Raw genomic sequence first — 13,250 nt, forward strand, 5'->3', positions numbered from 1 at the left:
TGGCTCATGGCTGTAATCCCAGCACTTTGGGAGGCCAAAGTAGGCGGATCACCTTAGGTCAGGAGTTTGAGACCAGCCTGTCCAACATGTCAAAACCCCGTCTCTACTAAAAATACAAAAATTAGCTGGGTGTGGTGGCACGTGCTGTAGTCCCACCTACTCAGGAGGCTGAGGCAGGAGAATCGCTTAAGCCTGGGAAGTGGAGGTTGCAGTGAGCTGAGATTGTGCCACTGCACTCCAGGCTGAGCGACACAGCAAGGCTCCCTCTAAAAAAAAAAAAAAAAAAAAGCTGTCTATTTGTCTATTTTTTCCTCGGATAGATTGCTTTAAAAAAAACAGTTGGTTTTAATTAGGATTTTATATATATCAGGGAAATGTGAACATTGAGCGACTATTTTATCATATTAAAAATATTGCTAATGATGTTATTTAGTTATATGTTTTAAAAAAGTATTTTTTAGGCATATGTTAGTAATAGTAAAAAGATGAGATGATGCCGGGAATTTCTTCATAACTCCACTGGTGAAGTGGGGAAACCAGACTAAGAGGGGAGATGAAGCAAGGTTGGTTGTAAGCAAATCACCATTAACACTGGGTGATGCATGGTGATTCATTATGCTATTTTTATTTTTGTATGTATTTTGAATTTAATAACAAGCTTTTGAAAAATAAAATAATATCATTTCCCTTAGAAAGCCCTATGTGGATGCCTTGTGTAAACAGATATTTAATTACTCTGGCTTTCCTTTCATAGAGGGTGGTGATGGCTGCCCGCACAGAGTCTTTTCCAGACCATATGGCCTGTCTGCCCACAAGGCAAACTCTCCAGCTCTTGAGAAGGACCCCATCTTGGCTCTGCCCAGTTTTTCATAGCAATGGCTTCCTCCTAAACAGTTTGCCTGCTTGGGATCCAGCCTTTGCCCCTCCTCCCCACTTCTATTTTCACCACTGCTGCCAACATAAATTTCTTCTTTTTCCTCCCCCGAATATTTTCAAAACATAAATCTGAAATGTTACTCTCTTACTTAAAGCTTTTTATTGGTTCCTCAGTTCTTTAAGAATAAAATATAACCCCTTTGCAAGAGCTGAGCTGGCCCCCAGAGGGTCACACCATCCTCCCCCATCCCAATCCAATCTGCTAAATTCTCTCTTCATAGAACCACTGCAATTCCTTAAATAGCACTTTTCTAACATCTTTAGCCCATGCACCTGTTACTCCCTATGCACAAACACCTTTCTCTCATTTGTTATCCTGTAGAATTTCTACTTTTACTTTAAAGCTTGGCTTAGAGTCTCATCCTTCAGAAAGGCTTACTGGTGGTTTAGCTGGAGGGGCTAGAGGCTTTCCTATGAGACCCACAGCTCCTGTGCATTCTTCTGATGTTTCTAAACTTTTATTTTCACTCTTGCTCTCAAATAACGAGAAGAGTGAAATTATTTTTAAATTATCCTTAATGAGAGAAATTAAATATTAAGAACTAGAATTCAATCAGGTATGACTGAGATTTGGAGGGCCACAAACTTTCATAATGTAATATCCAAGATACCACAAGAACCAATTTTAAGAACCAATTTTTGCCCCCCTTGGAAATGTATGTTCTAGCGTATACCTTTCACTCTATGTTTTAAGGATCTCACTACTTGGCTCTTCATTAGAATAAGATTACCTTGAAAACAGAGATTTTTATCTTCATATCCCCATAGCCTAGAACTATGTCTGGTACCAAAGGGAACTCAGTAAATGCTTGAACAAGTGAGCAGAAGGATGAATGCATATTAGCATGTAGTCATTGGTTCCCAGGCTGAGATCTCCAGGAGAGTTTTACGAGTCAGCTTCCCTGCTATGCCAAGGTCTAGTTTCCTTTTCCAAGACATGTGACGCAAACCTAATCTCATTCAAAGTTTGAGAATACAACCTCAGCTGCCATTATGGGGATGAGCAAACCTAGAACTTCCTCCCTCCACCGTGCCAGGAGTGTTGAGTCAGCTTCAGGTTCAACTGCCAATTCCACCTGCCTTCTCGGGCTTTAACTCAATTGGCATCTGTGAGGCCCAGCAGCTTAGGAGGAGGATAATAACTGCCATTTAGGAAGGAATACTCAGACTATTTTGGAGATTGAAGCGTTCCTAAATATACTCTCCTTGAGGTTGCTTCAGGTAGAAGTCTTAGAAAGGAGCAACTACGGTGTTTAACTAGAAGAGAAACTTCTGAGAAAGAAAAAAGTAGAATCACCAGTAAGTTTCAAAGTGAGCCTAAGCAGATGTTAATGATATTATAAACAGCTTTTATATCACAACAGAAGGTTTACAACGATTAGTGAAAGACAGGAAACGGGGCAAGCCTACTTGTTTGTTCTGCTCAGCTCTAGTTAAGAAAATTAATGGAAGCACAGAACAGATGCAAAATTGCTGCATTACTTATGTGCAATGTTATTTTCAGGCTTCTTGAGCGCCGCTTGTTTAACAAAATGAACACTATCTGGCTTGAATCCATAATGGTAGCTGCTACTGTGGCCAAATAGGAGGCTTGGATTTGGGAGAGAGCCTTTGGAAGGCATACAGGTGCAGGTCAATCAAAGTTCACTTCAACTAAAAGTGATGGAATTAATTTTAGAGTACAGCTAAATTTCTTGGAGTTGGACAGGCCTGAGAAAGTAAACCATTTGAACAACACTGTCTACAGCTCCCTTATTGCTACACAGTCATTTTATATAGGCATGTCACAATGATATATCAGGAGACGTCCAAGCAATTGCTAAGTGTTTTCAGAGTAGAATTCAAATTTCTTTGTGTAAGTGATAATTTTAAGTCTCAAAACTAGGTTTGTTTGTGACAGCATTTCTCAAAGTGTAGTTCTAGGGCCAGCAGTTTTGGCATCATCTGTGAACTTGTTACAAATACAAATTCTCAAGTTTGCATTTGACTGAGAATCCCTACCCCACAGACCAATAGGAATGGGAACTCTGGGAGAGGGGCCTAGTCATCTGTGGATTAACATCTTCTCGGTGATTCTGATGCACACTCAAGCTGGAGAGCCATCCCTTTATGAAATCAAGCCTGAAGAAAAGAGAAAAGTACTTTTTATCATAGGTCCTTCTTGCAGCCAGCTTCTTTTCAACACACCTCCTTCCAGTGCTCCAAGCACAGCCGAGATCATTCTTGGGAGCTTGGAAAGGGGCATCTCTGCTACTCCAATACTCCAATCTGGGTTTAGGGGGAAAAGCTACCACAAATTACTTAGCTTGGCTTAACACTGGTGAACTATATATATTTGAAGCCCAAAATATGAATCTGTCTTCAAAGGACTAATTTAATCACTAATAAGGCTGGATAAAGGTAATTTGCTTTGAATAGGACAAGCTGCAGCCTGAAAATGATTTTTTTACACAGATTAGAGCCCAGGAAGGTCAAGTATTGATTTATGGTCTCCAAAAATATGCTATATATTAGAATAAGATTCCCCAAACCAAGTGAGAAATCATTAATAGCTGTATATTTGATTGACAAAAGGGTGGTAATACAAAGCCGAGTTTTGAAAACTATATGTGATAGATTTGCAAACCTCTATCTCTTCCTGCAAATCCCCAAAAGTCTCTGTTGCTTTGTTTCAGGGTTTCCTCTCAGGCCTTAGCCAGGTCTTCCAACTCTCTTCATTCACTTTGGACTCAGAAGCAATCAAGACAAACAATAGATTTTTTTCAAGGGGATTATTTGCATTGCTGAGGACCTGCGGATTGGGTCACAGCCTCAGGAATCCCAGAGCCTTGGACCCACACAAGAACCACTGGACACTACCTGAGTTACATTCCTGCAGTAATGGAAGACGACAAACGCAGAAGCTCCTGAATGCAGGATGGTCCAGGCTGAATCCAGAATGAGAGAGAAAAACACCTACAACTCCAAGTGTTCCAAAAGATTTGGCCATTGTTAAATAGAGCTTAAATTCACTTTTAAAATATCCAAATACAGTAATGACTACTGATAGTCAACATTCATTAGGCCTTACTAAGTGCAAACTTATTGGTGAGTTCTTAAATATATTACCTCCTTTAGGCCAGGCGCGGTGGCTCACGCCTGTAATCTTAGCACTTTGGGAGGCCAAGGTGGGCGGATGACCTGAGGTCAGGAGTTCGAGACTAGCCTGCCCAACATGGCAAAACTCCATCTCTACTAAAAATACAAAAAATTAGCTGGGCATGGTTGTGGCAGGCACCTGTAATCCCAGCTACTTGGGAGGCTGAGGCAGGAGAATCGGTTGAACCTGGAAGGTGGAGGTTGCAGTGAGCCGAGATCCTGCCATTACACTCCAGCCTGGGTGACAGGAGCAAAACTCCATCTCAAAAACAAAACAAAACAAAACAAAACAAAACAAAAACATATATATATACACACACACACACACACACATATATCTCCTCCTTTAATTTAAATATATATATGTGTGTGTGTATATATATATGTATGTATCTCCTCCTTTAATCCTTAAAACAGCCAATTAAAGGAAGCATTAAATGGACATTTACAGATGAGGAAACTCATGCTCAGAGAAGTTAATTTGCCTAAGTTTCCCACTTGTCAGTTATGAAGCCAGTCTGGCGTTCTTCGTCTTTCATTCCACTGTTTCCCCCAGCTTGGGCTAGAAGCAGAGTTAATTCAGACTCTCTTGAATGGCTCATTCAGCGCTTTCGTAAAGTGATTAAAACCAGTGGTCACTAACCAAGTCCAGTGGGCCTCATTCCTGTCTTAATTCCTTTAATGGCTCCCCACTGGTTTCTGGGATAAAATTCAAATTTACTAACATGATTTACAAGGCCCATAATGACTTGGCTCCAGTATACCTTTCTAGCTTACCTACTACCAAGTCCTTGCACATATGTTCTGCTTGAGCCATATCTGCCTACTGGAGTGTGCCATGCTGTCCCTAACTTTCTGCACCACTTCACAAACCTCTTCGGGACCCAGGTGGTTAGAATCTTTTCCTTGAGGTCCTCAGGCTCAAATGGATGCCTTCACATTCTCTTACCATTGTGGAATATTTTGTGCATATCCTTACGACATTCACTATATTGTTAATTATTGATTTTCTTTTGTTTCTCCTATTTGGTGGTAACTGATTTAAGGGCAGGATTGTGTCCTTTTTATCTAAGAACCGGTAGTCATTGCCTGATACTTCATAGACAATAAATGAATGCTGATGGCATGACTGAAAATCGAGGGCTTCAGCAGCATTTGGGAATAGTTCTACCATCTCCTTGGGTAAGGTACACAGCAGGGTAGTGAGACGTGCGAAGCTGGAAGAAATGCTTACATTTTGAAGCAGTATCTGTTAAATCCCATTTGCAGTACAAGCTAGCTTAGGAAACCAAGTTACATCAAGTATAGTTATAAACTTCCTGTGACCGGAGAGAGAATCATCATTGAAGGAAGGAGAGCAGCCAGCCGTTAAAGGACTGGAAAACTCCTGAAGTGCAGAGGGCCTACATTAGTATGAGCAACATTTCTGGGGGTGGAGAATATACACTGAATATTACCATTCAAAAATATTGAGACAAAGCATGGCAACTATTTAATGGGATCGTTCTGATCACCAGCATAATTTCAGATTAAGCATAATATCAAACTTTCAAAATCAGTGACTGTCCGAAGGATCAATGCTTATTTTCCACTCAGTCATATCTTGATAAAGGATCAGAACGAATGCAGAGAAAGGGATTTCAGGAGGTAATTAGAATACAAATAGTCCCCACTTACTGAGTGGAGTATGGACTGTGCCAGTATTTCTTTCAGTAAGTTACAACAGCTCCCTGAGATGGGTATCATTATGTAGATGGTACTGAAAATGGGACCAAATCTCAGACAAGTTTAGCAAGTTGCCCAAACTCTTACAGCTCAAATGTGGTAGAGCTGAACTTTAAACTGAGGTCTGATATTTTTAAAAGAATTTATTTCAATAGCTTTAAGGGTACAAGTGGTTTTTCATTACCTGGATGAATTGTATAGTGGTGAAGCCTGAGATTGTGGTGCACCCATCACCCAAGTGCTGCACACTGTACTCAATAAGTAGTTTTTTTGGTCCCTCATCCCCCTCCTACCGTCTCTTCTTCTGAGTTTCCATTCTTCATCATATCATGTCTGATTTTAAAACATTTGCTCTTTGTGAAGATTTAGTTTGCCTTTAAATAATCTGTGGTCAGGCTTTACATTTTGAATAATGTTTTTTTTCCTCCCTTACTTTGCTCTGAATAAAAATGAATTCAGGTACTCAAATTATAATGTTGTAAGGGAAGAGAATACTAGGATCACATAAATTCTTCAAAATCAATAGCTGAATAATTTGCAAATAGTGATCTTTTGTAAAACCATGTCTGAATGAGTATATATTTCTGTATATCAGTATGAGAAAATCTAGTTTGGGTAAGTATGTCTCTCATGCCAATATCTATAGTCTTATTTTGGGTGGTTGTATGTTTTTCTATGGAAGGTTTAGGATTTTAAAACCAGAACCTCTTAAAATTAAAAAATATTTAATAAGCACAATAAGTATCATAATAGTTTACATAGGGATTGTAGGGGAAGCGTATAAAGGGGGAAAATGAGGCAAAGGAAATCAGTAACTGAAAGTAAGGTCTAGCTCTCCAAGTGCTCAGTTGTTTGAAAAACTCCTGCCAACCGGCAGACACAGCCTGGCTTTGAAATTGGATGCATTGCCAACTGTGCCCACTACACACATTCATCTCTGGCTTGGCTTTTTCACTTTGCAAGGAAGGTAGCTGACATCTGCTGAGCAGGGCAAATCATGCAAAACAGGTTTCTCCACAGGGCTTTGCTTCTTGACTAGGACAGAACCCAGGCTGATGCTAAAGGCTTACTCCCTCTTTTGAAATAAATCCCCAAAAGAAAGTGCAACTGAAGCAGGCTTGTAAGGAGAGAAATGCAAATGTTGGCACAGAAAATCAGTTGCTTAGGAAATAATTAGTGCAAACCTGTGCATATTTTTAAACATTGGTTATAAAATATATTTGGATATCATCATCATCAATTGTACTGATGGATGCAACTATAGTTTTTTTTTTGTTTTTTTTTTTTACTTTGAATAGGAATCATAAACACATAGCCTGACATAACTATGAACTCTAGTTTTAGATGACCTGATTAAGGAAATCCCAGAACATTGCCACAACTTCATTACTGGTTGCAATGAAATTATATACAGTAGATGCTCTCTCAACCAATCTCCACTTAACCAATTTACTGAATTAATTGTGGCTGTTCATCCTCCATCATAAAATGTACAGACCAATGCCATGGCATGCTCCAGAGCAATACGTTTCTTTATCTAGCCCCTCTGCACTTCTGCTCCTGCTCCTGCTTGAGTTGTAAACTTTGAAATTTAGAGGCAATTATGTTTATTCCTAAACCTGTTTATGCCAGCTGTACTTGTTATTTTAACTATGTAATTTAATTAATCTTATATAATCTATGAAATATGAATGTACTTGTTCTATGAAAATAAAATCCAACGGTTGGGAAAGATTCAATAAGGGTTTGTTAGGCAAAAATCTATGGCCAGGTGCAGTGGCTCACACGTGAAATCCCAGCACTTTGGGAGGCCGAGGTGGGCAGATCAATTGAGGTCAGGAGTTTGAAACCAGCCTGGTCAACATGGCAAAACTCCATCTCCACTAAAAATATAACAATTAGCCAGGAAAGGTGATGCATGCCAGTAATTCCAGCTACTCAGGAGGCTGAGGCACAAGAATTGCTTGAACCTGGGAGGTGGAGGTTGCAGTGAGCAGAGTTGGCGCCACTGCACTCCATGGCACACTCCAGCCTGGGTGTGCCACACAAAACAAACACAAAACAGACAGACAAACAAACATAAAATCTACTGTTAATTACCTAGCAGAAAAACTCTAAAACACTGGGGAAGACCAAAATCTAGGTGGAGCAGGCATTCAGATTGCTATAAATTCTTTAAAGTCTCACTGCATTAAAAACCAAACCAAACCAAAATAAAACTGGAAGTCATAAAATATATATTGTGGATATGGTTTAGGCAAACAAACAAAAAGACTTGTAACTATAATCAGCAGAACCATGTTCATAGGAAAGGCCTTGACTTTACCCACAAGATTGGCAAAATTGTAAATGAAATGTTTACTTAATAGATCCATATCACATTCTGTAATTCCCCACATTATCTGACTCTTTTGATGAATGGACACTTTTCAATTGGCTCTATATTCTTATCATAATCAGATAGGATGTCTCGTATTTCAGGGCAACCCGAAGTGTGCTCCTTGTACCACAGCTGTGGCAGCATCTGGATGTTTATTAGGAATTCAGAATCTCAGGTCCCACCTGGGGTGGTGCCCAGGATCTGTGTTTTAACAAATTCTTCAGATGAGTCTATGCCCTCCTAAGTTTCACTGGAGGGCCTAAAAAATGTATATAGCCCTTTTGAAAAGCAACGTGAGGCATGACTGACTCATCAGGAATCATAGACATTTCCTTTGTATTCTTACTCAGCCATCCTGCTTCTAGGAATATTTTCTCAGGAAATAATTCAAAAGAAAAAAAAAAGTTGAAAAGCTGAATAAAGATATCTAGGTATAAAGATGTCTATAAGAGTACTATTTACAATAATGAAACAGTTGGAAGCAATATAGTGATTTAAGAAGAGAAGAAAGGTAAATCACAGGCAGTCAATAAAAATGATAGATATTCAGAGTTTATAAAATGATCAAATGTTTATAATGTAAAATTAGGTAAAAAATGCAACATCCACTTGTTTATAGTTATGCCATAGGAATATCAACAAAAACTAGAAAACCACCAGTTTCACTGTATTAGTGTGGGATTAGACGATGATTTAGATATCATCTTTAAAAATTATTTCATGCAATTATAATGTTTTCTATAATGAAATTACCTTAATGATATCATTTACAAGCATCATTATTTAAAATTCGTACTACACTCTCAACACAAAATTTAAAGACTCTTCTAGCTGTGAAACACTGTTGCCACGTCACTAGCCAGCTGTTGTATGTAAAATATCAAGATCTAATATCTTTGGTGACAGATGGGCATTTCAAAAAATCAGTTTTAACTAAGGATGCTCTCAATACCTGAATTATCTTCATCTTTGCGGATTTTGAGCTTCACCAGGTCTTCACATTGCTGGAGGATCTGAACTGCATCTTCCATGGAACAGTTGTCCAGCCGGATATTATCTATTGCGAGCAATTTATCCCCAAGTTCCAGGGTCCCAGTTCTGTTAGTGAATGCATAGTAACACATGACTAATGATGAACACTTAACTAGGCCATTTAAAGAGGCATTAAGCATAATGTAGCACTGTGGTAGTCTTTAGAGGAAAAGAGGTTCAACTGTTTTTAAATTGTACTTTATTGACAACTCCCTCCCTTCTTCTAGTCTTATTTGGGTTGCCTGCCATGACATTAAATTGCAGAGTATTAAAACCATTTTTTCTTATACTTTTTTCAATTAAACAAGGAGACATATAAGTGTCACTCAGGAAGCATATAATTCCTAGGAAGGGAGGTGATGGGCGAGGGTCTGCATAGACCCGGGTATCCTTGTGTTTCTCCATATTGTTGTATTACTTTTGATCCTTGGTAGTCCAGTTATTAGGAGAGCGCTGAGAGAATGAGAGAAGGCAAGGTGTAATAGAGTTAGTGGAAGCCTAAGGCTTGAATCTCTGCTATTTCCATTTGCATCTGGAAACTTACTATTGCTGGAGTAGCAAGAAAATTTATAGATGAATCCATAGCTTATTTGGAAAGTGGCCACTGGGACTCTAAAACTGGCTGTGGACCAGGGTAGGTCTGTTGAAAACTTTTAAGGTCCATAATGAAATGAAAAAAATAATGTGAATGTAGTATGTATATGTTTCTATGTGCATATATGTATATATACACAGATTTGTAAGAATAGCCTTTTATGCATTATGTCTGTGCCAGAGACTGCTAATTGTTTCCCAGCATCCATTCTCTTTTCCCTTCTTTTAAGTTACCCTCTAAAAATGCATGCCCCAGACTCTCTGGGGACCCTCCCCACCTCCTGCCTATAGCTAGAAAATGGTAGCAGGAGGGAGGCAGAGCAAGATGGCTGAATAGAAGCCTCCACTAACTGTCCTCCTTGCAGGAACACCAAATTTAACAACTATCCATATAGAAAAGCACCTTTATAAGAACCAAAAATCAGGTGAGCAATCACAGTACCTGGTTTTAACTTCATATCATTGAAAGAGGCACTGAAGAGGGTAGGAAAGAAGGTCTTGAATTGATGATGCCAGCCCCTCCCCCACCCCTTCTGCAGCAGCCACATGGCATGGAGAGAAAAACTGTGCACTTGTGGGAGGGAGAACACAGTGATGGAGAGACTGCATTGAAACTCAGTGCTACCCTGTCACAGCGGAAAGCAACACTGGGCAGAAGTCAGCTGATATCCACGGAGAGAACATTTAGATCAGCCCTAGGCACAGGGGAATCACCCATTCCAGTGGTCAGAACTTGAGTTCCAGCACGCCTCACTGCTGCACGCTAAAGTGTTCTCGGGTACTAAATAAACTCAAAAGACAGTTTAAAGCCACAAGGACTGCAATTCCTGGACAAGTCCTGATGCTGTGCTGAGCTCAGAGCCAGTAGACTTGGGGGGCATGTGACCCAACGAGAAACTAGCTGGGGTGGCTAAGTGAGTGCTTGCAACACCCCTCCGCTAGCCCTACACAGCACAGCTCACAACTCCCGGAGAAATCTTCACTCTACCTAAGTAGAGGAGAGGGGAGACTAAAGAAGACTTTGTCTTGCAACTTTGATATCAGCTCAGCCATAGTATGACAGGGCACTGGGCAGAGTCCTAAGGCCCCTTTTCCAGGCCTTAGCTCCCAGACAACATTTCTAGACACACCCAGGGCCAGAAGGGAACCTGCTGCCTTGAAGGGAAGGACCCAGTCCTGGCAACATTTATCACCTCCTGACTAAATATCCCTTGGGCCCTGAATAATCAGCAGCATGGCTGGGTGCAGTGGCTCATGCCTGCAATCCCAGCACTTTGGGAGGCCAAGGTGGGTGGATCACTTGAGACCAGAAGTTCAAGACCAGCCTGGCCAACATGGTGAAACCCCATCTCTACAAAAAATACAAAAATTAGCCAGGCGTGGTGGCACACACCTGTAACCCCAGCTATTCGGGAGGCTGAGGTAGGGGAATCACTTGAGCCTGGGAGGTGGAGGTTGCAGTGAGCTGAGATCACACCACTGCACTCCAGCCTAGGCAACAGAATGAAACTCTGTCTCAAAAAATAAATAAAATCAAATATTATAAAAAAATAAAATCAGCAGCAGTAGCCAGGTAGTACTTGCTGTGGGCCTTAGGTGAGACTGAGTTGTGCTGGCTTTAGGTGTGACCCAGCACATTCCCAGCTGTGGTGGCTATGGGGAGGCTGTTTCTGCTTGAGAAAAGCAAAGGAAACAGTAAAAAGGACTTGCAGCTTAGGCACCAGCTCTGCAACAGTGGGGTAGAGTACCAAGTGGGCTCTTGGGGTCCCTGATTCTAGGCCTTAGCTCTTGGATGTTTGTGGACCTGCTCTGGGATAGAAGGGAGCCCACTGCCTTGAAAGAAGAGTCCCAGCCCTGGCAGCATTTGCCACAAGCTGACTAAAGAGCCTTTGGGCCTTGAGTGAACATCGGCAATAGTCAGGCAGTACTTGCCATGGGCCTGGAGCAGTGGTGGCCATGGGGAGGGACTTCTTTCCTTGTAGAAAGGATGGGAAAGACTTCGTCTTGTGGCTTGGGTGCCAGCTCAGCTATAGTAGAATAGAGCACCAGGTAGATTCCTAAGGTTTTGGTCTCCAGGACCAGGCTCCTGGATGGCATCTCTAGACCTGCAAGGGGCCAGGGGGGAGCTCACTGCCCTGAAAAGAAGGATACTATCCTGCCTGGCTTTGCCACCTGCTGATTATAGAGCCTTTGGTCCTTGAGTGAACATGGACTAGCAGTAGCCAGATAAGGGTTTACTGGCAGCCTTATTTGAGACCTAGTATCATATTGGCTTCAGGTCTGAACCAGCATTGTCCCAGTGGTGGTGACCACAGGGGTGCTTGTGTCACCCCCTCACCCCTCAGCTTCAGGTAGCTCAGCACAGAGAGAGAGACTGTATCTGTTTGGAAGAAAGGGAAGAGAACAAGAGTCTCTGCCTAGTAATCCAGATTCTTCTGGATCTTACCCAAGACCACCAATGCAGTATTTTTGAGTCTGTAAGAGCCATAGTGTTACTGGACTTGGGGCGCCCCCTAATGGAGATACAGGTGAAGTGACCAAAAACTTAGATCACAACACGCAAGTCCCTTCAAATACTTGGAAAGCCTTCCCAAGAAGGACAGGTACAAACAAGCCCAGACTGCAAAGACTATAATAAATACTTAACTCTTCAGTTCTCAGACACCAATGAACATTCACGAGCATCAAGACCATCCAGGAAAACATGACCTCACCAAGTGAACTAAATAAGGCACGAAAAACCAATCACAGAGAAATAGAGATGTGTGGTCTTTCATACAGAGAATTCAAAATTACTGTTTTGAGGAAACAATGAAGTTTTGAGTCTGTGATAATACAGATAACAAATTCAGAATCCTATTAGATAAATTCAACAAAGAGATTGAAATAATTAAAAAAAAAATCCAGCAGAAATTCTGGAGTTGAAAAATGCAATTGACACATTAAAAAATTGCATCAGAGTCTCTTAACAACATAATTGATCAAGCAGAAGAAAGAATTAGTAAGCTTGAAGACAGGATATTTAAAAATACATAGCCAGAGAAGACAAAAGAAAAAAGAAAAAACAACAACAAAAAAAAAACACAAAAAACTGGGTCAGGCATGGTGGCTCACACCCATAATCCCAGCACTTTGGGAGGCCGAGGTAGGCAGATAACTTGAGGTCAGGAGTTTGAGACAAGCCTGGGCAACATGGCGAAACCCCGTCTCTACTAAAAGTACAAACACACACACACACACACACACACAAAGCTGGTCATGGTGGTGTGTGGCTGTAATCCCAGCTACTTGGGAGGCTGAGGCAGGAGAATTGCTTGAACCCAGGAGGCAGAGGTTGCAGTGGGCCAAGATTGCGCCACTGCACTCCAGCCTGGGCATCAAAGTGAGACTCCATCTCAAAACAAACAAACAAACAAACAATGGCGCACACCTACAGGATCTAAAA

The 13,250-nt window shown here is 41.0% G+C and overlaps 1 protein-coding gene across 11 annotated transcripts in view; it reads right to left on the reverse strand.

Annotated features, from left to right (window-relative positions):
* The window catches only part of GRIP1 (glutamate receptor interacting protein 1), a 715,153-nt gene that overhangs the window by 49,755 nt on the left and 652,148 nt on the right, over positions 1 to 13,250 (reverse strand). For all 11 annotated transcript variants that reach the window (XM_077954689.1, XM_077954687.1, XM_077954683.1 and 8 more), the window contains one exon: positions 9,132 to 9,277. In XM_077954689.1, the coding sequence (XP_077810815.1) occupies positions 9,132 to 9,277 (146 nt within the window). The remainder of the gene's footprint in view (positions 1 to 9,131; positions 9,278 to 13,250) is intronic.

This window comes from Macaca mulatta, chromosome 11, assembly GCF_049350105.2.
Source record: "Macaca mulatta isolate MMU2019108-1 chromosome 11, T2T-MMU8v2.0, whole genome shotgun sequence".
Lineage (NCBI taxonomy): Eukaryota > Metazoa > Chordata > Mammalia > Primates > Cercopithecidae > Macaca > Macaca mulatta.